General features: G+C 38.8%; 2 protein-coding genes across 3 annotated transcripts in view; one reads left to right on the plus strand and one right to left on the minus strand.

Annotated features, from left to right (window-relative positions):
- The window catches only part of LOC115625040 (ABC transporter G family member 20), a 76,799-nt gene extending 76,501 nt beyond the window's left edge, over window positions 1–298 (minus strand). Inside the window, exon 1 of one of the 2 annotated variants that reach the window (XM_030519887.1) lies at window positions 142–298. The gene's annotated coding sequence lies outside the window, so the exon portion shown is untranslated. Of the gene's footprint in view, window positions 1–116 lie in introns of both variants that reach the window. The other variant, XM_030519886.1, reaches the window with a different exon arrangement.
- Window positions 299–21,496: 21,198 nt separating this feature from the next.
- On the plus strand, window positions 21,497–22,527 carry LOC115625501. Its single transcript, XM_030520561.1, has one exon. The coding sequence runs from the start codon at window positions 21,553–21,555 to the stop codon at window positions 22,498–22,500; it is 948 nt and encodes a 315-aa protein (XP_030376421.1). The 5' UTR covers window positions 21,497–21,552; the 3' UTR covers window positions 22,501–22,527.
- Window positions 22,528–26,186: the final 3,659 nt, after the last annotated feature.

A 26,186-nucleotide genomic window follows, 5' to 3' on the forward strand; every position in this document is an offset into this window, starting at 1 on the left:
ATTTGTATCGTTCCCTCGTGCAATTAGACAAAAAGCCAAACTAGACAATAAGCCATAAGCCATACAAACACGCACACGCACACACACACACACACACACACACACACAGTACCCACTTGGTATTTAGGCACTCGTATTTACCGCAGTCGTGATTCAATGACAACAAATTTTGCCAACGTGTTCTAATTTTTCGCCAACTTTTGCACTTTTATTTGCCTCGCATTACAAAACCGCCGACATTTATTTTATCCGCACCTGATCTCTTCTCCCCACTATACGTTCTCAAGCGCGCACCGGTTGTTGTCCGAGACACAAGCTAAAATCAACTGAACGCTTCAATGCTGAACCGAAAGATCGCAGTCCAACTAGAGAAGCATCGATTGCAGCAGCGACGTCTGCGACGTCTGCGTCGACGCTGACTTCGGCATCAATGTTCAATGTGCCCCGCGCCTCTTTCTCTAGAGTTGTCTAAACAGCCCGTCTAAAAGATCAAATATGTAGTAAGTGGTCCACCTTTGCTTGCCGCTGCTACCACGCTTCACCTGGGAACAGCTGAGGAGGCACACATAGAAGCAAAAACTAGAGAGCTAAATACTAGAAGCTTGAGCGCAAGAGAGCGGCTCCAGCTGTTCGTAAAGCACTGTTGCTGTTAAAGCCAAGCTTTACGCTTGGTTGCTGTCCCAGCTAAGCTGGCTTGCAGTAAATAGCGATGGACAAAATTGTTTTGTAATGATCACATATGCCGTCACATTAAATAATCTTATTATAGCCATTTAGCTTTCCGAGTCTGTTTTTGAAAGCTTTATGTGTAAATGTAAATATATTTTCAAGGTATTATCTCTAATTTATTATTTTTGTTCACGCAAGTACATTTTTTTATAAAATATACTAAATTAATGTACAATATTAAATATGTAGTTTACCTATTATACTTGTAAATCCGAGTAAACAGTAAGGTTAATTATTATACTATCGTTATCTGAGAAACTCAAGTGCATTGATTTGTTTTAACTGAAGATTTATTTCGTATTAATTCATTTAACTAGTCAATCAGAAAGGGAGCACTAAGAGTTGGCTATCCCCCCCCCCCCCCCCACACACACACACACAATTATTACAATTTAAGCTAAGGTATCGATAACGCAATTAATATTTTAACTTTTTGTGGGGCTTGAATAATTTTACAGTCGGACAGTTTACAGGACGGACAGTTACCCTGTACCCGTTGGGTAAAAAGGATCGCCGACCCCATAAAGTATATATATTCTGAATCAGCATGACGAGAGAAATCGATCTAGACATGTCCGTCCGTCAGTCTGTCCGTCCGTCTGGATGAACGCAAGGATCTCAGAAGCTATAAAAGGTGGAATAACCAAAGTTGGCATCCAGATTCTCCTAGGTCCGAGGAAGGACGAGTTTATTTTATTTTTTGGAATTCCCGTTAGCGTTCTCTCTTGTTACCCTACGGGTACAGGGTATAAAAAACGAAAATAATTATTCATATACAAAGATACTTTACCTTAAAATCTTTTATCTATGTGTATTCGACCGACTTTAACAAAATGTTGATTAAATAGGCGACGCCACAAAAATAGACCGGCATGAGTTCGTCTAAAACTTTAAAGAAACATGTGTATTTTTAAAGTTGACTTTGACTTTGCCTCGAGTGTGCTTGCAGACCAAGGTGCCATCTAATTCCTCTTCTCCCCATGGAGACCCTTCACATTTTCATGTTCAATCTATGTTTATTATATATGCTTACAAATAAACTTAAATAAAAACAAGAGAGAACGCTACAGTCGAGCAAGCCCGACAGTGTAATACCCTGTACCCATGTAAACTTCCGTCACTGAGTTAAATGCGCCCATAGCAGCAGCAAAAAGAGGAAGAAGAAGAGCGAACTTGTTGCTGCAGTTTGTGGGGGTTGTACTGTAGAGAATTTGTTTTGCTAATAACCTTTCTTAGAATTGACCGAATTGAATAAAATTTTATACAACAGTAGACAATTATATATAAATTATGTGTGCAAAGTTTGGTTTAGGTAGCATTTGAAATGTTGACGCTATTGACGCTAAATTCTGTAGCGGGGGAAGGGGGGGAAAATTCCAAAAAATAAAATAAACTCGTCCTTTCTCGGACCTAGGAAAATCTGGATGCCAACTTTGGTTATTCTAGCTTTTATAGTTTCTGAGATCCTCGCGTTCATCCAGACGGACAGACGGACGGACGGACGGACATGTCTAGATCGATTTCTCTCGTCATGCTGATTCAGAATATATATACTTTATGGGGTGGGAGATGCTTCCTTCTGCATGTTACATACTTTGCACAAACCTAATATACCCTTTTTACCCTACGGGTACAGGGTATAAAAATACGAATTGCGGGGGAGTGGGGGGGGGGGGGGGGTGTATCAGAAAAAATAAACAAACTCGTTCTGCCTAGGGCTTATAGGAACCTTGATACCAATTTTGGTTATCCTAGCTCTTGTACTTACTGAGATCCTTGCGCTCATACATACAGACGGACAGACGGACATGGCTATATCGACTCGTCTTCTCATCCTGATCAAGAATATATATACTTTGTGGGGTCTGCCACGCCTCCTTCTGTGTGTTACATACATGCGCACAAAACTAGTATAGCCCTTCACCCTTTGGGTACAGGCTATAAAAACTAACTCATAATTTGACGACATCCTGTGAAGTGCACCAAGACCTCGTTACAATATATTGGGCCGACTGCATAATTTTTTTGTGAAAATCAACTCCATTTAGCTTGATAGTTTTGGAGCCATTGTTTATGTTGCAAAAACTGCATTTCTTGAAATTGCTAGTCAAATATAAATAGTTTTGTACACCTTCTACCAATATATATACGTGTATTTGGATGGAACAGTCGACCATTTTTTCCCTTAAAAAAACGAACATATCATCACCTATTTTTGAAATAACTCTTAAACTCAAAGCCTAAAATTTTAGTGAAGGTAGAACAATAAAAACCATCTTAACCTAACCTAAGCATGGTTCCTTGATAAACGTTCATTTACAGCCTCACTTACTTGTATATCGAATAACTATAAATACTCAATTGAGTATGTAGAAAATGAATAGCAAATTAATTAATGTTTTACAAACTACAGGACATTCAACAAATTTGCATTGACGGGAGAATAAATGTTGCCGACCGCTGTCCAGTTCTTTTATTGTTTTATTGTCCTATTCGTGCGCATATTCCATTGTGACCATTTCACATTTAACGCACTTTGTTTACTTACTTAAATGGCAATGTCATCAATTTATTTAACAAATGGGGAGCGCTTTGCAAATCAAACAACAATAACAAATAGCTGCTTTGTTTGTTATTACAGATTATTTTGTTGTTGTTGTTTCTGCTGCGAGTTATTTTATACAAATGGCTCTCCCTTATCTGGCTCGCACATTTGGCAGCGTGGAGCGGCGCAACTATTTTCCGGCAATTATCTGTAAGCTGTGGTACATACATACATCATAGTAATGCACACACACACACACAGACACATTCGTGCATACCGTTTTGAGTATATACTTATATGCATTGTGGCTTGCATTATAATAACCGATTTGCGTGCTTAACGGACATAAGCGCGCCACACAATGAGGGGCCACCACCAACGCCAACCCCCACCGCCAGCACCACCGCCAACGCCACCGCGAACTTAGACTCTGATTGCTGACTGCTTCTGATTTTGTTGTATTTGTTGTTGCGTTTTTTGTGGTATTTGTGAAGCGCATTATGAGAAATAATATTATCATTTATTGAGTCGTTATTTTGCTCGCTTTTTGTGTGCAGTTGATTGTTGCACGTTACTCCACTGTGACTTCAATGACTGACATAAATAATAAAAGGATACTCAAAATACTCTGATCGACTTGCATTTATTTGCTACATCAGTTTGAAGAATACTACGTCCACAACTTAAGAAATGCATTCAAACTATAACCTGTTACGTTCATATTAGATGGAACGTTGTCATGTTACGGTTAAGAAAAACATTTATTTATCTAACTGATTTGATCGATTTTCTTTAATAATTAGCACATTGGCACTTATTCATAAGTATTAAAGTACAAGTATAAAGGGAACTCGAATCAATAGGACTTTGTTTACGGCTACTCCGAATATATTGGACTCCTACTTGGTAAATACTTTTACTATTATCATTTGCTGCGTAACTTTTGAAATACTAACTTTTGAAATACTACTGAAATACTTTCTGACAGCATAATAGTTAATTGTAGAATCCTGATTTTTGTATCCTGCTATTTTATATTAAAAGTAAATGTTACATGTGTTAAGCAATAAATTGTTTGTTTTAGGGTTCTAAAAGGTATATTTGTTTCTTTTTTGTTTGTTATCTAAACTAACTTTATTAGGACTTGGAAAATAGAAATTTGCAGTGTTCCAGCGGTTTGCTATTTGCCAATTTGTCCAAAGAATACATTTCGCTAGAATTAAATTTCTTCAGATTTTTGTTTTTGATGTTTTCAAGACATTGCTTAAATACTCATATTCATGGCATGTAGTCCATGTAGTGGTAAGAGCACAAGCACAATGCACACAAAAGCATTGCCTAAGCGAGAAGGCCGATATTTCATTCAATTGAAAGTACTAAGCATTCGGCAGTAATCATAGTAAGTACTGCAAAGTGGAGAAAGGGGATAAATTGCGCAAATCACTACGAAAATTAAAGCTATGCCTCGGCTGTGAGTCGAACTTTTCATTTTGCTGTCCATGCTTTTAATTTTTTCCCTTCATCTTTTTCATTTATTGCAGTTCTTTTTGGCGGAACGCATTATGTGGCGATTTTCTATGATTAAGTATGCCATTTTTTGTGATGATGAACAAGAAGTGAAATGGCAAAAGACCAATAAAAGTGTTTTTATAGTGTAAGCTAGAATATGCCACATCACATGCAAAATTGGGCACATTATAAAGAACACAGTAAGTAAAAAAAAGGAAGCGACAGATGTGGTCAGAGAGTACGAGCAGGTCCTTCTGGAGTTATTGCCAACTGAAACGTGTCCATTTCTACTTCACTTTAATCGCAATAAGCCACCATCAGGCTGTAAGCCATGAACTTTGTCTGCACCTCTGCCCACACCTGGCTCATGGCCATCATAAAAGGCCACTGGCACACGCAGACACTGAAACACTCAACTCCACTCAAACTTGACCTACTATACGTGCACAGCCTGGCCTGCGACCTGTTGAAATAATTTTTTCACAGCTTGCTTTTGGGGGTCAGAAACAACGCGAGCAACAACGGCAGAAATCTGACTTTCGGACTCATTATTTAAATCGCAGCTTGGCTCTGCTGTGATATTTAAGTGAGCTGTTTCCTCCTCTTGATATTTTTCTTCTTCCACAACCGCTTCTTCTCATCCTGTAACTTTCTTTCATTCGCTTTGCAAATATTTTCTTGCGACATTCATAATTTTGATTTACTTTGGCTGTACACTCAGAAAAAAATAGACTACTTTCGTCTTCAAAATAAGTGCTGCAAACAAAAAATTAAAATCTTTTGTATCTCCACGAATCAACTGTAATATTTAGTATATGAAATAAATACAAATGAAATAATTAATCATTGTTAACTATATAGATTTGAGGTAAGTAGCTCGTTATGCAGCGACTTACATATACCGACTAAGTACTATAAAAAAACATAAACATTTAAGTGTTAATGTGTTGAACATTTCTTGGATTTAACAAGGGTGCTTTTTCCAGTCTTGATTTGGCTTGCCCTGGTGTTAAAGTTAGATTCGCTGTGGCTTTGTTTGGAACCCAAACTAAACCTTATATTGGTGCCGTTTCAAACATTGATAAAATAAACAAAAAGACAAAAGACAAGAAGGTTGAGGCAGATCACGAGGAATGTGTTGCGCTGAATTCTGTACTACATTTAAAATACATGATGAGGCTGTTTATTGATACTGATTGATTATTTTATCTTAAGTTATTCAATTCTTTACAAAAACATGCATCCAGTCTGCTTTTGAATACAAATTATTGTGTTTTTTGCCCTAAATTAACCTACGGTTTTTGGAATATGCTTCTACTTATAAATTTCAATAAAGTTCTGGACATTATGTGTATGTGTTATGTGTTTTATTTTTACCATACTTTACGGAAAATCCTCGTCTGAATGGAGCAATTGATTCATGCTCTTCATTCAAAACAGTGTTAAGGAAGCAAAATGATTTTCAACGACTTTTCTTTGTATTAAATACAATCATAATGTTTTAAAAATAGTAAATTTTTTCAAACTGCTTAAAAAGTGTTAATAAACGTTGTTTTGAGTGTGCAAGATATATTCCTTTGGCTTTTTGTTCCCCTATCCCTATCCCTTTTGCTTTTTCATTTCACTCATTTTATATGCCAGCGTTTTACATTTTTATGTTGCCACTGCCGGCAATGACGATGACGACGACAACGACAACGACATTGCGGCGTTTTTCCCATTCAGGCGTACCACATTTCGTATACTTAATGAGATTTTTCACAGACATATTTGCAATTTGGCGCGCACTGGGACTTGGGCAGCGTGTAAAAGTAGGAGCCGCAAAATATTTTGTTTTGCTTGTAGTGCACACTGGCATGCTGCGAATGTCGGGTGTGTGTGTTTGTTCTGTGTGGGTGGATGGGTGTTTTTCAGTGGAGTGTTCGCGGGGGTGTGTATGTGGGTGTAGTTAAATGTTGGCGCAGTTCAATTTGAAAGTTTCCTTTTGCTGAGCAGCGAGCGCACCACATTTAAAGCCGGCAGCAACAAAAACTAATTACAATCTCAAGTTGTTTTTTCAACACTCAAAGGCCCCAAAACACCCGTCCAACTACCTTGAACTTAGCGCGTGTTCCTCACACACACACCCCATCACACTCACATAAATGGCATCTAAAGGGGAGGCTAGAAAGGGCGCGTTCAGAAAGTGGGCGTGGCTGCAGAGTCGAAAAAATTATATTAAAAAGTGCAACGGCAGTGGCAGTGTCAGCGGCAGCGATGGGAGCTAACAAGCGGCTGCTGGGAACAAGTTTAATTTTAGTTTTTCCAACTATTTTCACTGCAGCTTTCGTCCTGCGAATTACTGTACATTGCTGCCGTTCTGCCTTTAGTTTGTACTTCTCACTTTGTGCGAGAATTTATTATTGTTGTTGGCTTATTTCTTGGCACAACGCTCCTAGACGAAGACTAAGAAAAGTACGACTGGGCGATACATCAAGTCGAGACAAGTGTTTTCCACTTTCCCATAGCATGCTCACACTTTGAAGCATCTCCAATTCGCCTGCTCGCCTCTTTATTCGCACCAAATTGCACCTCTGTGATTATGGCCACTTGGCCGCGTCGGGCTTTGTTACTCCATTTAGCCATTTAATGGCGGACTCCGTCACTGGACCACTTGCTCCCCCGTGTACAGTACAGTGGCTTAGATAATAAGAAACGGAAACACCTTGATTACTTAACAAATCATCGTGTATTATTGAGGAAGACGCAGAAAAAATGTGTGGCATTTGTGGAACAAAATGTATGTCTGCATTAATTATCGATTAACAAATAATAAATATTTAAGATTTCGCTGCCTAGTGAAATTGATTGATAAAAGTGCACATTGAATAAAATTGTTTACAAATAGTTGCTTAAAGCTCAGTGCAATGGGCACATTCACCAACGGATGCGTCGATGTATGGATTGCCCCAAAGATACCAAAAACTATCCAAGGAAGTAGGTTCCACTACTGTCTCTCCACGCCGGACCTAATATTTAATACACTTTCAAGTCCATTATATATTTGAGGGTGTCGTTGGAAAAATGAAGAAGTATATACACTTTTTTTGCAGGAGTTACGTAAAATATTCTCTATATTAATTTTGCTGTTATTATGCCAATAACTTCCATTAATGTGTTAAGTGTATAAAAGAAGTGAAATAGTTGCCGTAAATAAATTATTTCAGATTTCCAGTTTATGTCCCAAATATTCATTGTGTATGGACATTGGTCCAGCTTTTCTGCTCAGTAGCTGCACTTTTTTGCTTTTATCCAACTGTGCGCTTTTCGCTTTTTGCATTTTACATTTTACTGTCGAGCACGCCAGAATTTGTAATGACATTTTTCAAAATTCACTTAACAACACCTTGACATTATTCATTAGAAGGAGCAGCAGTTCCCCGTACACTCTCCCCCTTTCATATTTACTCTATTCCGAGAGCTAACTGCATTGCAATCGAGTTTTTCGTCGCTGGGGGTCGCTTGTGTTTTCGCACGCATTTTCCAGCATTTTGCATTTTAACTTTGCACGTTTCCTCATGCCCCGTTGGACTTGATGCTTTTTTGTTTTTGCTGTATTTTTTGCTATTGTCGTCGCCTTAGCGCTGCGCTTGAGTGCCATTTTCAACAGCATTAGCTGGCAAAATGAGTTTTGTTGTATCAGCCCCACATCTCACTACAGCCCGACCCCTTCCCCTCGTCTTAAAGCACACACACACACACACATATTCTAAGCTACAGCTAATCTCTATCATCAGCCTGTGCCAAGCATTTGGAGGCCAACGCATATCCCGCTGCTTTGGCCCTATTCGGAAGTTCTCTTGGAACTCGTCTCTCAGGCGAAGGACCGTGGGGGAGATGGCTTCTCGGTTGCCCGCCAACATTATCGCTTTGTATTGGAAATGGGTACGAGTTGAGTTGATGGGCGCCTTTGCTGCGTCATTATTCAAAATGTCAATGTCATTTCTTTTTGGTTTTTCGGTTTTGCTTGGCGTTGAAGTCTCCGCTCACTGCTGTGACAGCTGCTGACTGCTCAGCGGTATATGTGGGCTTGACTGGGGGGCACAAAGTGATGACGTTTGTCATGCTAAGCTGAGTACTGGGATGACGGGCTCGTCAGGCTCGGCTGCCCCTGCCAATGATAAAACAACATTCTATGCAGAGCTGCTGTGGCAGTTTCTTCCTCTCTATACAGTTATTGCGAGCTTGCGGAAAGTGCGGCTCTTTATGATGGAAGAGAGTAAAACGGTCATTATATTATATTTATTTGTTTATTTTTCATATCATAACTACCTTATTCTGGGAATATTAAATAGAAATTAGCTTGTCAGAGAGAACACTACTACTTAGTTCAATAATGTATAATAGCAGAAAATCCGAGCTTATAGCAATACAAATACATAGGTGCTACAAATACCAAGGGATAATATTATTTATGAAATAAAGAAATATTTAAACTTAACGTCTAGCCTGGGGACTATGAGAGTTTCTGTACGAGCCCAGAAATGTAGGTCCAGCCGTAATTGGATGTCAGGCGTCCATCCCGACCGAAGGATATCGATTTGTTTTATGGGGCGGAGATGCTTCCCTCCGTTGCTTACATATTTTTGCACAAAACTGAAAAATAATTTTTACCCCACCAATACACGCAATAAAAAACAAAATGGCAATTAAATCATTGAACTAATTGATAATCACTAGAAAGGCTAGTTATAAATTGTTTTATTAGCAATATTTTTTTTTTCGAAATATACTTTTCTTATATACTTATATATATATTTTTTGTTTTGGAGTTGAAGTGGTACAATTTCAGCAGAATCGAAGGTTTCTTTAATTCAGTACATATTTTCAAGCAACGACCTTCATCTTGTTGCTTAAACTCAACTCAAGCCAATTATTTAACCAGTTTTTTATTCGACATAACCTCGTTCTTAGGCAGTAAAACATGGTTATATTCTAATTGCTTCAACCCTCCCCCTTTACACATGCTTCATACCGTTACTCGCTCTATCTTGCTCTACTTTTGTATCTTTTTCTTTGTGCTTTATCTGCAACTATAGGCATGCACATGTGCCTGTGCTAAGCCTAGTCTTTGTTTTTGCCCGCACCGCTCGTTGTCTCTCACTTAAGCCTTGCATCTCATTGTCTTTCTTCATTTGGTTCAAGTATCGCAATGAAAGGCTGCTGTTGCATTCCACTATTTATGAGTGACCCGCATGGTAGCAGCACAGAAACAGCCGCCCCGTCGTTCCCCAGCACATAAGCCAAGTGAGCCAAAGCCACTGCGGCCACCAACCCAACCGCAGTAACTCTCGCAGGCGCCCGTGCACTCAGAGAAAAAACGGCGTTGTTGGTATTTTCTCATAAATAGCATTGGAAATATGGAAGATTTTATACATTTCTGAGGAGTAAAGAAAAAAAATGTTAGAAAATATGGAATATGTTGTACCTTCAATAGATTCAGATTTTAAAGTATACTTTCATTTACTGTACTCACAAAATAAATAAAATTACCAAATTAAACGCGTATATAATACATGGAAGTTAGAGATAATACAAATTTGGAAACCAGTTAAGTAAACGGAAAAAGCGAAATTTGAATTTGAATAAAGGTTGATCTGAGACAATTTCGAAGTATATTTTCATTTCACTTAAATGTCTTTTTTTTAAATGTGTTCAACCATTCCAACACTATACCTGGTTCTTTTTTAGTCTTTACTAATTATTTAAGATCTGTCCTATTGGACAATTATCAAATTTTATGAAACTTTTACATTTTTTGAATCATGCTTCTGTCATGATGGTCAGCCACATGCCTTTTCTATTTGTTTTGATGATTCCATTTTATCTGCGTATTTCCATTTTAGTTTCGAATTCGAATCTGATCAGAACCATAGCTTGCGATTTTTTCTGAGTGCATCACATAAATAGATATATGTATGTACAAGTATGTACATGCTGATACATGGCCGCATTGCTTGTTTCTCTGTAAAACTGTCTGACTGTCTGTTGGGTCTGTCGCCCTGCCACAGCTGTCTCCCTGTACAGCTCCTTTCGCTTCGCGTAACCTCAATGTGTTGCAAACACATCAACGTCCTTGGCTCGCCCATACCGAGCGCTCTATTTCATCGGCTCAGGTCCTCTCCACCCCATCTGTCAGCTCCTGCGCTTGGCATGAATTCGTCCAGCAGCTTTAGTCGTATTACTGTGGTGCTTAAAAGGTTAAATCGTTTTGACTTTGAGTGCAGTAGAGTCGAAAGAGACAGCGACGACGCGCCAGTAAATCGTCTAATGAAAACGACTTAAAAGAGAAATATACCTTACTATATTACTCTGTGCATCATTTTTTGGAGCGCATGCACCCTCAAGTTGACATGCCAATGAGTGTATAAGTGTGTGTGTGTGTGTGTGTGCTTGCCTTTTTGTGTAACATTTTAATTGAGCGACGAGTTTATTTAATTAAACATTTAAATTTCATCATCAGAAAGACAAACACTTCATGGCGTTTATGTAAATGCAAATGCCAAGATTGTATTTTTAATTCATATGGAAGTAAGTAAATACATGTATTTAAGTGTATCCCCCCTTTTAAATGTTTAGCTGTCATATTGTACTTTAGTATTCGTAATTTCTAATTAATTTCAAAAACATTATCGAGTTTTGGGTCGTAAGGTCATAAGGTAATACATAATTGTTTTTGCGGAATGTCTTGCAGCTACTAATAGAAATTAATAAATACAAACTAAACACAAAACATAGTTTAATTTAATATTTTTAATATTTTCTAAAAAACAATTACAATTACATTACTGAAAAAATTTAATGCTATACTTGTAGTACGTATATTTTTACTCAACAAGACATATGATTAATATGACATTTGAAGGAGCCAGGCTACTCAAGAATTAGGTGAAGAATACCATTTTAAACAAGATAGAACGCTACAGTCGAGCAAGCCCGACAGTAAAATAGCCTGTACTCTCCACAAAAAAGAAAAATTAAAAAAAAAAATTTAAAAAAAAATTAAATTATTAAAAAAAGTTAATGAATGAATTAATTAAATTAAATTAGAATACATGTTTATGTTCAGTTTTAACAGCATACATTTACATCACGTACCTATACGTGTTTATATGCGTGTATGTATGCAGCAAAAAGTTGAACCAAAGCAGCAACAACAACAACAGCTGCGGGCAGCGCTGCCGACAGAGCTGCAAGCAGCGCATTAGCAGCGATTTTACTTATGGCTATAACTTTCTTCAGAATTGACCTATCATGATGAAATTTGGCATACGGACACATTAGTACCAACTGGATGTACCTACCAAAATTTATTTCAAAATTCCGAGAATTACGGAAGTTATAAGAAAAAACATGAATTGCGGGGGAGTGGGGGGGTGCATCGAAAAAAAAGTCAAACTCGTACTTTCTCGGTCTTAGGAGAATATGGAAACCAAGTTTGGTTATTCTAGCTCTTATACTTTCTGAGATCCTTGCGTTCATACGGACAGACGGACAGACAGACGGACAGACGGACGGACGGACAAGGCTATATCGACTCGGCTTCTCATCCTGATCAAGAATATATATACTTTGTGGAGTCTGCCACGCCTCCTTCTATGTGTTACATACATGCGCACAAAACTAGTATAGCCTTTCACCCTTTGGGTACAGGCTATAAAAATGGGAATAAATTTATTTAGTTATCATAGCTGTAAATGGTTGTAATTCAGTTCGATTTTAGGAGTGAAGAAGTAAATATTAATGAATTGAAGTATATTATATAACTGATTATGTCATAGATTAAGCTTGACGAGCTGGTTATCTAAAGAATCATATATAAGTGAACAACAGCAGAATAGATATTGTTTTTTTAGAGAATACCTGTCGTTCTTCCAAATTAACGAATTAAGCAGACATGCTAAATCAGAAATTAAGTAATCCCCTAGATCATTAATCCTGATTGTAAAACGTCATTCTGATCGTAAAATATATACTCTCTGGCAGATCTCCAAGAGCATATATAATATCTCGATCAGAATGACAAGACGGGTCGATATAGCTTTTTTTTTTTTTTTAATTCGTTTATTGAGAGTAAATACAGAAAGAAAAAGAAAAAAAAAAGATATACAAGTAATATTAGATGTAGAGCAGAGGAGTAAGGAAAAAGTTGTGAATAAGTGGTTGGTTAATTATATTAATTTATTAAATTACCTATTTTTAGTAAATTAATTTTACATACTTGTATATATTTTGTTTAATTTTTTCTTTTTTTGTGAGGTGGGTACAGGGTATTTAAGCATTGAGCGTGCTCGACTCTAGCATTCCTTTCTTGTTTTTAGAATGTATATGCTAAGTGGTTACCATCTTATGTAAGATGTGGGTGCATGTACAAAGTATATAGAACTGCTCTTGACAGGCCTAACCATTTTGTGCTTGGTAAGCCACTTGGGATACTTGGAGGAAACTTCATACTTTCCAAGTCGCGAAAACAGCTCTGATTAGGCTTGACTGTCTGTCTATTGTTGATGTTGCTCTTGTTGTTGTTGCCGTTGCCTACCCATTAACTTGTTATGAGTATGTAGTGCTGTGTCTGTCTGTATGACTGTTGGCCTGCCAAGTTCAACATGGCGTATACGTGCTGCTATGATAATCATGCTTATTTACAATAAATCTGAACGCTAGTCTTCAAGTGAAGTGAAGTGTAGTGTTAGAAACACAACACCGCATTATGTGTTTCTGAAGGAGTGTTTGTATGTGTGTGTGTGTGTGTGTGTGTGTGTGTGTGTGTGTGTGTGTGTGCGTGTATGGGCTTGGGCATTACATTTTACCAGCCGCGGCTCAGCTCGATGATTTATTTAATGCGTAATCTGTGCCAACGCCTGACAGCAGCTACGAGTGAAGCAACAACAGCGGCAGTAACCAGTAACCAGTAACCATCAGCAACAGCAATAACAATAGCAACAATAACAACATCATAATCATTTTGATGCCATCACCTCTGGTAATTATTGTTTTTCACTCGAATGACGCGCTGTCAAGTCGCTTTGTTCCAACTAACACGCCCTCGGCCTTTCTGCCTCTCACACCGGATGGTACAGAAAGTAGAGCTCACGAATTTGTAGTATATTTTCCTTTGAAAATCAATTAATTGCGCCACTTAGCCGAAAAGCTTCAAGTTTTTTAGTTGCTTTGACTACAAAGTCCGGTCCGCTCGTCTTTAGTTTTTGCTGCTTCAGTTGCTCAACTTTTTGAGTCACGTAATTAACTTAGCCTGGACATCAATCAATGGCGCCATGAGCACTTTACCGACACGAGTGCAGAAAGCACAAAAAGGCCAGGCACAAGCACACATTAGAGATGGGCGCGTGGTAGCCACGATTTCTGCATTTGGAACTCTTCAAGAATCTGTGAATTTCTAGCTGTGATTTGTAAAAGTTTGATTTGATTCAATTTCATATACTAATTAAGAAGTACCAGTCCTGGTGGCGATGCATTCAAATAAGACGGTGAAGATTTGTGAAGATAAAATATCCAACCTTTTTTTAATGAGAAATTAAAGCTACAATCATAATTATATTTGCTAGACATATATATGCTAGACATAATATCCTTGCCTACAACAGCAGTTGCTTCAAACTACTATTTGTAATTCTCCACCATTCTTAGCCAGCCGAAAGGCAAATAATGTTTCCCCACCGAGTCGGCGACGTTTATAAAATGTCTCCGACTTAGGCTTTTCCAGCTTATAAGGTGTTTTGAAAACTTTTATATTGTTTCCTTATATCTAAAGTCCTTGTTTGTTGACACTTTACTAATCTTATAAGGAAAATGTTGTTTATTTGTATGTTTATTTGAATTTTAAACTACTGAGCCGACTTTAAGCATTCTTTCACTTTTGGGAAGCTATACATCTCCCCGGTTAACATAGGCTATATTATATTTGCATAAAATATAGGAATCCTTACTAAATCGCCAAAAATGTAACCTAAAAGTACCTAAATAATTCCTGAACAGGATGCTGTCAGTTCAGAATCACCCCCGAAGCATTATGTCACTTTAAATATTATGACAATATTATTCAAAGGTCCAAAAAAAAAAAAATTACCAATCGATAGACACCGTGAATAATATCGAAGACACAGTCCACTACCCACAGGAATTTTTAAATTCACTCAACCCTAATGGAACAAAAAAATCATTTAAAAACTAATTTATACTTTTACCCTTTTTTAGTAACTCATAGCAAAACGAGTATACAATCCAATTCAAGTCAACTCAAATATCAGATTGGATTTTACGTTTGCCTGTATTAAGCATTGTATGTAGCTTGTACTTTCTTATAAAAGTAATGCAATTAAACACATATTATTTCTGCTTTAGGAACACAACCATAAAAAACAAATGTAAATTGGAACATTTCGAAGGCTTCCAGTGATAATGAAAAGTAATGTTCATCGTCTTCAAAATGGATTTTTCTTGAGTTGGTACTTAAAGAAACAAAAATTGTTGTCCAGCCAACATGCTCAGGTATCTCTTGTTCTACAATATCGTGAAATTTTAGTCAGTTCTTGAAGATTACCATACATCCTATTAGGTCCAGGTAAGCTTTGAAGAATTCATGGCAATGCATAATTTTGGATACCTTTGGGTGGCTGGGCCTCATGCCGGCTCGCCACTAACAGAAACCGACAAGTTGAGCATTTGAGCGGATAAACATAAATCTGTGTGGTGTAAATGACGAAAGTTGTCTGCCAGCTGGGCTGAGAGTGGTTTAAGGCCCTCTACTATGTGCTATGTGTAGGGATGGGATGGTGGGGTTGTGGGTATTCTTCGGTTGCTTGGTTGGGGGCAGTTGGGATGCGGCAGCTCGTTGCCGTGCTGTTGTGATTATTATTGCGCTTGTCATTATCATTAGAGTGCCAGGCAGCAACAACAACATGCCTGAAACAAGCACAAGCACAGCTGTGTCAATCTACAAGCTACACTGTGTGATGCTACAAGATACCAATATTATATACTCACACATACTTACACGGCATATCTACGCACACGCACACGAACGCGCAGATGAGTGCTATCTGCTAAACACTTGGCCACATAAATGTTGATTGATTGTTGTCAGGCAAAGTTGTCATTGCTGTTGTCGTAGTTGTTGTTGTTGTTGTCGTTGTTGAGGGGTTTACGCAGGTAGGTGTCCTGAGGTGTCAACTTTGTGGCTGAAACGTGTGCGTGTCTGGGAGAGCTTGTCTCGACGAAAGTCACGCACCTGTACTTTCTGCCGCTTCTCCTTTCACCTAGCTATTATTATTCATATAGTTTAGTCTAGTGATAAGCATAAAAATTATGCTGGAGGCTACGAGGAAAGCTATAAAAAGATTCAAGTGGCTCTAAAAAATATGACAGACTATCGTATGGCATGGCATTTAATGAAACCATTGCCAATCATCCATCAATGCCATACATTGTCAATACAAACAAGGCAACAGCGAATGCCAATGCCAAAGTAAAGTCAAACAAAGATGACTAAAATGCCAACTTAAGGCAGGCGACAATGAATGTTTAATGATGAAACGACAAACCTCAACAAAAAAAGTCAAAGCTGGCGCTTAAATGCAATCGAATTGCAAAATCAAACCACACACAGTGGTATTCACCCATAAGGAAAGCAGACACTAGAATATAAACGTTCTTCTTTATCTATTAATGATATTAACATAATCTTCCAGCCTTCAGTGTATGACTGGATTTTCATTTGCCAGCATTTACTGTAGTCAGAAAGATTTTTAAGGCGGCCAAGAAACTTTTTGACACATTTGTAACAATAACCAGGAAATTAAATAGTAACTGATTTTTGTGATTCCTGTGTCGCTTGCAAAACAATGAGCAGAAGTGAATTGTGGCGTTCGTTGTTCGGTATAAATCTAAATATTGATTTTATTAGCTTACCTGCACATGAGACACAAATATACTCTTGTTATAAGCATTCCCTCCTCATAACTTGCACCACTGTGCAGGGAAGACATTTGATGTGCCCCATGCGGCAATCCCATTCAGCAATTGAAAGCGAAGCGAGCGTTTTTTGTGGTGGCTGCAGCGAAAAAATGCAAAATCGTATTCAATGGATTTACATTTTCCAGCTATTGAGCATGGCGTTTGGTTTTAAAACGCCAACCAAAATCAGTTAGGTCTGCATGTCGAGGACGTTTCTATCGCCGTTGTGGACGAAGAATACGAACGAGAAACATGAAGAGCAGCTCCATACAAAAAGAGTCATGGCAGGGAAGCGAAATGTAAAAACTATTAAGCGATATTAGCGGCAAGTTGCGCTTTGTAATTCTGTCATGGCGCTCTACAAATCATGGCCAGCGGCACGGCAGTGCCGGCAAGGATCATGCAGTTGGTCCAATGAAAAATTTATCAAAGCCAACAAGGGATTTGAGCTGCAGGATTGGCTCTGTGGCTTAGCTTTCACAGATTTGTGAAACATAACATAATATGTAATCTGTTGTATGATTAATTTGTTACCCTCAGAGTTGGAATAAAGTGCATTTTTGCTTCGAGTTTAGATAAATTGTAATGTAAATGGTTAAGATAAGATTCAGATATCGCTTTCTAAATAACAGAAATCCTTAAGCAGGCAACCCACAAGACTGACGAGTTTGTTTTAATATTATCTTAAATATCAAATAAACACATTTAAAGACTAAGTGATTTATAATTGTAAACACGCATTGTTTGGAATTCACCAACAATGAAGCAATTGTGCATTTTGTAGTGAAATTTAATAGAGACAATAGGTTTTTATTGGCAAACAACATAAGCAAATTACAGAAACTTTTTTGCAACTTCAATTCCCTCTTGTTAGTGTTTTATCTTATTAATTCTAATGTATTTTCTTTGAAGTACAGTTTAAGGGTCAGAAATCTTATATTTAAAAATGTTGAAGCATTTCTTGGTTGATGAGTTAAATTTTTTGTTTGCCCATTATCGTTCTCTTTTCATTCCTTTGTCGAAAGTTCAGAGTTTCCGATTGTCTGTTTCTAATGGGTCATATAAAAAGGGCATCCGGAATGCAGGCATTCCCAAAGCACTGACTTGCCATGTATTCCTTCTGCAGCTGCTGCTGTTGCTGCGCTTGCCGGTTTTTCAGCATTTTCCGTCGAACTTTTGATCAAATGTCAAGTCATTCAACCAACGATGTTCGCCCAGTTGACTGTGTCCCAGCACTCGGCCACATTAAGCGACTTTTTTTACATTGCCGTCTGTCAAGGCACTGATCCACAACAGGGTCCCACGGCTCAGTGTACTGCTAGTGGTACTGCTGTTTCTACTTCTACTGCTGCACTTGCAAATCTAATTTCATATTTTATGAAGTGACGCTGTTCGGGCGAACAACATGGCCAAAGCCCGCCCAACCTCTTCATTTTTCACGCCATTATTTTACCTTGCGGTTGCATTTTTTATCCTACACGTACCAGCTCAGTGGCAATACTTGCTGGGTGAAGCCAAAATTGAACTGGAAAATCAATTGTTGAGCACATAAATTTGTTAGCTCGAAAATTGCACCGTTGGGTGAAATTTATTTTAAAAATGCAGCCAAAAGCGAACCGCAAATAAAATCGCCATGTCAGAGAAGAAAGTAAGAGAAATCGCCGCTAGTGGCACTTGTTGTTGCTCTTAAAGGCGTTCACGCTATAATTTTTGGCCGGACTTCTTGTTAAGCGGATTGACACTTGGGAATGCGGCAGCAAGAAAAAGTTCGTAGACCAATAACAGTTCTTAATTGTATTCTGATAAGTCAGCCTCTATGCACTCTCTCTCAACTGTGATGTCTTCCTTTTTAAATATCCAAAGATGTTGAAGAATTAGCGGAAGAAAAATCGGACTCATTCCTCTGGCAATATAATTGTTGCTCAGAAATATACCAAAATGTGGTAGCACCATAAACATTTGTAGGAGATAGAATAATTGCTTTGAACGAATAATTCGGTATACATACTTGTATATCTTGCTTATAAGGTCTACTAAATGGATGTTAAAGTGGATTCAACAGCTTAGTAAGATTTGAAAAAATCCTCTTGTCACATTATTTGTCAACTGAAATGCCAAACAGTTCATTAGAGATCGTCGTAAAGTTGCCAAGAATCTCAGCCAACGAAAAATGTTTGCTATTTTGTACGTAGACACATACATACATACATACAAGTAAGTATACAAAGAAGAAGAAAAAGAAGAAGGCACATATATGTACAAGTATACTAGTATGTACGAATTTGTATTTTGCATTGCCTGCTGCACTTATCTGGGTTAATACGATGCACAAATATTTTGTAGACACTTAAGCAGCTAAAATTGTTGCCAACACACTCACACACACACACGCATACACATGTACAGTATGTGTGTGTATGTGTTAGAAGCCATTTTGACGATAGCTTGCAACAATTTACGTACAGCATTCCAAGCAAGACATGCATGCAACAAAGCTCCAAAAGAAAAAGCAGCCAGCGAGCAGTTGAAAGGCAGCAAGTAACGTTAATGTTTTGCATTTTCTATGGCAGCCCATGAAGCGCGTCCGAGCAACGCGTTGCAACGGCGATGGCGACGGAAACGGAAACGGCGACATTGTTGAAAACATGCACGTGAAACTCGTTACCAAAGCAAAGGGGTGAGAGGGTAGCAGCAGCAGAAATAGAAGAAGAAAAGCAGCTGCAAGTGAATGCAGCGAACATGCAAGAAATCTTAACAAAAGCGGCAATTCATTTTAGCATTTTTTGAATCCAAAGACGTGCACATGTCAGGTGATTGTGATGGTGCTGTTAGGTAATGTGGCTGGCAAAATGGGTGCGAGAGATAGGGGCACGGATGAGGAATGCTCGGTGGCAAAGAGTGGGGTGGGGCAGATGACACATTTCGAGAATGGTTCCTTGTGTAGGTTGAGTGCTGCAACAATAATCAGGAGGGGGCAGGAAACCTGTAAGAATTGAAGATTGATGAAAGCAGATTGACAAACTTATACATATTTATTTGATTAGCAGTGGAGATTTGGTCAGCTCTTCAAGCATAGTCACTGTTTGTGTAATACTACACTTCATCCAGAATGATTAAGAATCAGAAGGATAAACACTGATTTAAATCAATACGACAGCAATCTATAAATATGAAATAGTTTGTCCGGAATGACTGACTGATTGGCAGTAACTGGCAGTGGCAAGCCCAAAAGGTAGAAGATAAAAAAACCTTGAAACTGAATCCAATGTAAATCAGCTCTGTTCAATTTGCAAAATGCTAAGTAAATATAAAGAAATGCTTTCGAATGAAAGATAACAGAGAACGTTAACTTGCTTTAATTAATTTAGTGTAGTAATTTATTTTGGACAATTGAAAATCTACAAGTATGTGCATATTTTAGCTAGAGTTCTAATCAACATCAATCGTAAATCAAATCAGGACATAACTTTGATACTTAACGCTTTTATGTACATATAAGTGCAATAGAATGCTAGGATAATATAACATATGAGGCTCTAGCTCTAGGGAAGTAATATGTAGATACATTTTTTTATTTTGCCTCATCAGCTGCCAATAGGCGGCATAACACAACATTCCCCTGTATTTTCTCCTACTTGTATGGACAAATTATTTTCCCTCTCTCGCTCTGAGACTGAACATTTCAAAATCGACATCTGCAAAGCGCCGTTTTACAAAACCGCATTTTCATACGGAATTCGGAGCCGGGACGCATGTGATGGAATCATGTGTAGTCGTATGCCCCTAGCTCTGAAAGCAGGATAGATACCAAGTGTTCCCTTGTCAGTTAGACTGCCTGTCCATGCATTGGACTGGTCTGTGCCGTGCCCGCCAATTACGCAGCAGCATTATATGAGAAGTTTCACAATACACGGACAGCAGCCTTTGGGCAATTGCCGAGTCATTTGCATGGTCAGTCGATTGCATCATGATATGGCTTGGTCTTTGCCATGTTAGAGCCGTTTGTTGCCAAAACAGTGGCACGTGTTTTTCCTCCTCCTCTTACCATTACCAAATGCTCGTTAAGTTTTATGCGCCAGTAGGCCTTTCCCCACGACATTTGGCTGCACCATTTACGTAATAAGCCATAAACTGGCGGTGCACCTCATGACGTTCCCTTACTTTTTATCTCTTGGCCGGTTTATGCGGTGCTTGAAAATTTTCATGTTCAACTATTTTAATCCATGAGAAAATCTTTTATTTTAAGAATAGGCAACCACACTGAAAATATTCTGTGAAATTTTTAAATGGGTTGGATATTTCAATTCCCAGTACCTATATTACGATGCATACTAGCACTTTTTTAGCTGGCGGTGACTAGCACTGGATCGATCAGGGACTTTCCGTTCCTCCTTTTATTTGCTTTATTCATTAATTTTTAAAATTTTTCGTCAAGTATGAGAAATATTTGAACAAAAATTCGGAAGGCAAAATTAAAATTAACGCTCCCGGTAGATTTAGCATATCCTCAAGATTATAAAATTTTATATGCAATGTCTATTGTGTTGCTTATTATAGGGAAGTCTGCATTTATATCCATTTCTTTGTCATTCCTCTACTCATCATTCAGCAGCATACTTTTAATTTATAATTATATATTCGAAAACATAATAAGCTCATACATTTGAGTCAAGTAGCTTTTTGAACACCCAAATCGTTGAAGACAAGTTTATAACTATTCTCAAAATTTTATAAATTGTACTAATACACATACCACCATGATATCTACAGAATCATCGGAGGAATCCTCCACGATTCCGTCCAGGGTTACAATACACTCCTGTGAAACATTAACTTGGTCATCCGACAAAACTTTGGGGAAGTCAGGAATAAGAATTACTCCGGACATGGTCCACAACCTACAGTATGATATACAATTGGACAACGATGGATATGAGACCTGGCAGGCGACAACTCCCTACCAATCTTTATCCTCTATCCTTCACGTATCAGTTACTGCCAAATCGCCCCAGTTAATGGCACTTTTCGCTGACGGCGATATAAACTCTGCCATGCGAATTTTACTAGAATCGCTTCACGCCCCGTTCGGCCCTAATGCTGTAGCCACTATTCTGGTGGAGAGGAGCATTGCAGATGATGTGAAGGCACGAATTCAACTTGGAATGCACTGCCTTCTTGGTGATTCGGCCTATAATAACCATTACATGCGGACCGTGGACAAACTTCAGCTAGTTGACTTTGAAACCATTATGGGCGATCCTGAGAAAGTGCAGGCATCTGTCACGCCCATTGTGGTCATCGGTCACACCCAGAACGAGCTGGGAACATGGCCCAGTGGGGTCATCACCATGCATACATTTGGGTGTCTCGCAGAAGCTATAGCTGCATATCGCAGCGAGGAAATGTTCTTTGAGGCCGTTTCAATATGGAATGAGACAATGGACGGGGTCCATGAACTATTGGCTGCAATTTCTTCCACTCTCCTTTATATAAACTGTTGCAATGTCGACATCGAACCGATAAGAGATGCCTACGAAAGTTCGAAAAAGACAGTCCTGGTGTGGAAAGGGCTCCACTACAAAATAGTAGAATTGATGGGAAAGCGTAAGATAATTGTGTTTCCTGTTGGGAAAGACATTAAAAAGTTAATCCAATTGGTTGATAAAGCTCCTAAAAAAAGGTACATTGATGGCCTTAATCCCTAATAAATTTAAATGGTATATTATAGCAGATATAGGATTTGTTTAATTTACCCCGACACAAATACATAATTGTTAATCAAGCAACTTTAATCGAGCAATTACTAATGATTTGATTTCAAAAAATGACTTACTACAAGTATATGTATAGTGCGATGTAAAATTGTGATTTGAAATGGCAAAATATTGTTAGATGCGACTTGATTTCGACTGATCGCCTGCCACTCTCTCCACAGGGCTGCCACCTGCCAGGTCTACCATCACTTCTTACATAAATTAGAGACTAGAAAGACCACACAAGTAATACAAATGTGGCACACGAAAATTATAATCATATCAGTTTCAATTTATTTGGGATGGGAGAAGTAAAGACATAGCAATATATCATTACTGAAATTTTACTAGCAGCTCTGGCCACTCACGCCTCTTATGAAAACACATGATTTATCGATGCACACCAGAATCGGACGTAAAGTCCATTGAGTGTGATGGCGAAGAAGTTGTCGTGACAGCCCGAGAGAATCGAGTTGTTTGTTAAACTACAATTTATTTGTTAACTAATAAATAAACTGTTTTGTTTGCATTCATTTCTAAGCCATATTGCATTCCCATTGAATTGGTTGAGTGTCTCAAATGCCCCAAATATCCAGGACTCGTGTAAACGTTGAAATTGCTCCTTTAGTCGTGCAGTTGACGTCTCCGGCGGCGACACCGTCAGCTGCGCAGTCGCCATTACAGTCGCTGTTGGGGGAATTGGCTCTGTCATGGCTATTGCAGCAGTGAAGTGGCATGCACTTTTCAGCCTAAAGTATGCACTCAATTTTTGTCTGTCTTTCGGTCTGTCTATAAGCCAGTTTGAGCATGTGTGTTGATGGTGGATATGTGTGTGTGTGTGTGTTGCCTTTGCATACCTAAGTAGCCATTTAGCGTTGTTGTGCCTATTATACATGCAACGAGACTGCCGCTACAACCACCGCCCGCCCACGAGGACAACGGGGTTGCAGGACGGAGCTGGCACCAACAGTTAGGCACATTTCAAGTAGTGTGTTCAAGTGCCAAGTTGTCTGCGCCACCTACACACATCCTACAATGGCATCAGGAGCAGCGACGACACAACAACACAACAGCTAGAGAGACAATTTCCATTTTTGTGCAGCTCATAAACCTTCAACTTTAGCTGCCTTAGCCGCCTGCCGACGAGAACGTCAAGGACACACATGCTCGTAGGTGTCTCTGGTGTCTCTCTGCTGTCTGTCTGCCCCCTTATCGCCGCTCCGCCTTGATATTTTTATGTGAATTTATGTTTTTGATTAGTGCAGCCTCTGAGTTATGCATGCATTTCAGTTTGACTTTCATTGCGCTGTCTTTAATAAATTTAGCGCGAGACTACGTGTGCATGGTGTGTGTGTGTGTGTGTGTGTGTGTGTGTGGGTGTGCGCACCTCATCTTATGTCCTTCGCTCCCGACGCCCACTGCTTAATCTGTATGAAGTGCCAGCGTCTTGTTTATTACTGTTGTTGCCTACTGCTTGACTTTTGCATGAAGCCAGCTCGTATTTCTGCCCTAAAGCTCTCGTCCTGGCCTATTTGCATGCATACACACGCACTGATTTCAGATATGAACGCACACACACACACACACACACACACACACACGCATTTACATATTGTACGAGTACGTATGCCAGACTTTTGTTTTATTTGCATTAAATTTATGCAATTTCCTTGATACAAGTGCGCAAAATGTTGCACATAAACATAAACTACATGCATACATACTACTTGTACATATGTACATATATGTACTACTAGTATATATATAGTCGCATTTAATATTGCAGCTGCTACAAAATTTATATTCAATATCTAATAGAAAAACTGCTTATCCGCAAAATCATTTTCAATATTTATTAGTGCTGCAAAAGTCGTTCCGGACTTTGTTTAGTTTGGTTTAGTTTGCCATCCATTGGGAGTATTATAAAAAGCATTTCCATTAAGCCAGCTTAAATGCGGCCCAAGGCTAAAAAACGCATTTAAATTAGGACACTTTTTGTTGTCTCGTCGTTGAATTCCATTTGGCGTTCACATCAAACATAGAGACAGATAGACAGCCAGTTAGAGAGACAGTGGCTTTTCATTTGCCAAACTTCAAATGGGGAAAACAGAATTGAAAATGGAAAGTGAATCAGTAAATCCGCCTTAAATTTTTATTAAGCGCCCGTTGACAGTGTCGAATACAAGTACATATGTATTTATATATGTACAAGTATGTATGTACTCTATGTATGCCAGTCACTGTCGTTGTGAGCACAAGTCCCTAAACTCCCACTTAAAATTTATTTATACGCTCCACACAAATTTAATTGCGTTTGCGTTGCGCATTGTCCTGCGCGTCCTGCGCGTCCTGCTCTCCCCGCTTGGCTCAGTGCTTGCAGGCAACATCAGAGCCAGAAGTAGAAGCAGAAGCAGAAGAAGAAGCAATGGGAATATAAGACGAAGCCGTGGCGGTAGAAGGAGCAGCTGGAACAGGAGCCACAGCAACGGCAGCGGCAGCACAATAAATAGTTTATTTAAGGATTGTTCCTGGCTGACGAATGACTGTCCCATTGCCGTTGTCGTCGCTCCAATATGCGTTCAGATGGAGGAATGAAATTTTCATTGTTTTTTATTTTGTGCCCCAAGTGTTTGAAAAAGTGTCGCATTTTGATTGCGTTTCGTTTCGTTTCGTTCTTTCTTGGCTTACATTAAATAATGTCTGCTCTAGGGCAGCCAGTTCGGGGCAGGTAGGAGTCCCACGTCAAAATTTGTACCAGATCCGCATTGCTTTGAAGTGCCTTGGCCATGCACTTACTCGTACACCTCGCCTTATCATCTGGGTGTCGTTGTGGGCGCTGTTCACTGTAGGGGGCAAGTACGCAGGCACGCCCCCTGCCCTGGCTGTCACGACTGTCATGACTGCCCTCTTCGCCTTCAGCTTTTCGCATGGGGTGGGAAGAAGAGGAAGAGGAAGTGACGCAGTCATCTTTAATTCATGATGCGGGCTTTTTGTCGCCTTGCATTTTGGGGGACACCGAGAGCGTAGAAAGCGTGATTTAAACAGCGGTTTATGTGTTTCCAACATGTGGTTATCTTGCAAAGCAGCGTTTAGTGTCACTGTGGGGCTAAGTCAAGCGATGCTGGGAGCCTCTCACTGCAATTGAACATTGAACAAGGGGATGCTAGAGGATTCACATATGGCATAATTTATGTTTTACTCATAAAGCTTGGCAGAATAAGATGAATTCAATTTATTGCAAAAATAAATACGAATAGTACTATGAAGAATATTCAGAAATTGGGTTTAAAAAATGGCAAGTTTTCGCCTAAACTAGATAGCACCTATAAGAAAGGGACCCAAGTGAGATACAAAAATACAATAAAACTTTACTTTTTCACCCGAATTCATTTAATATTTTAATTTAATTTATTGCTCACAAACATGCGAATTGAAAAGTAAAATCGATAAGTATGTTATTTATCTTGTATTTCAATGCACTGCCCAATTGAATTGGACAATGTGTTTGTAATCATCTAGGCTATGAATTGTCTCTAAAAAGGGATTTTCATAATAAGAAATATCCACAAATGACTTAAATTGGATGTGATTTCATATTTCTCCGATTCTGTATATTTGATCATGACAGCCTTCTCAGA

Source organism: Scaptodrosophila lebanonensis, unplaced genomic scaffold (genome assembly GCF_003285725.1).
Source record: "Scaptodrosophila lebanonensis strain 11010-0011.00,11010-0021.00 unplaced genomic scaffold, SlebRS2 tig00000072-arrow-pilon, whole genome shotgun sequence".
Classification (NCBI taxonomy): domain Eukaryota; kingdom Metazoa; phylum Arthropoda; class Insecta; order Diptera; family Drosophilidae; genus Scaptodrosophila; species Scaptodrosophila lebanonensis.

Excerpts from the sequence above, each read along its gene's own strand:
- LOC115625501 (XM_030520561.1), top strand. The coding sequence starts at position 21,553 with ATGATATCTACAGAATCATCGGAGGAATCCTCCACGATTCCGTCCAGG.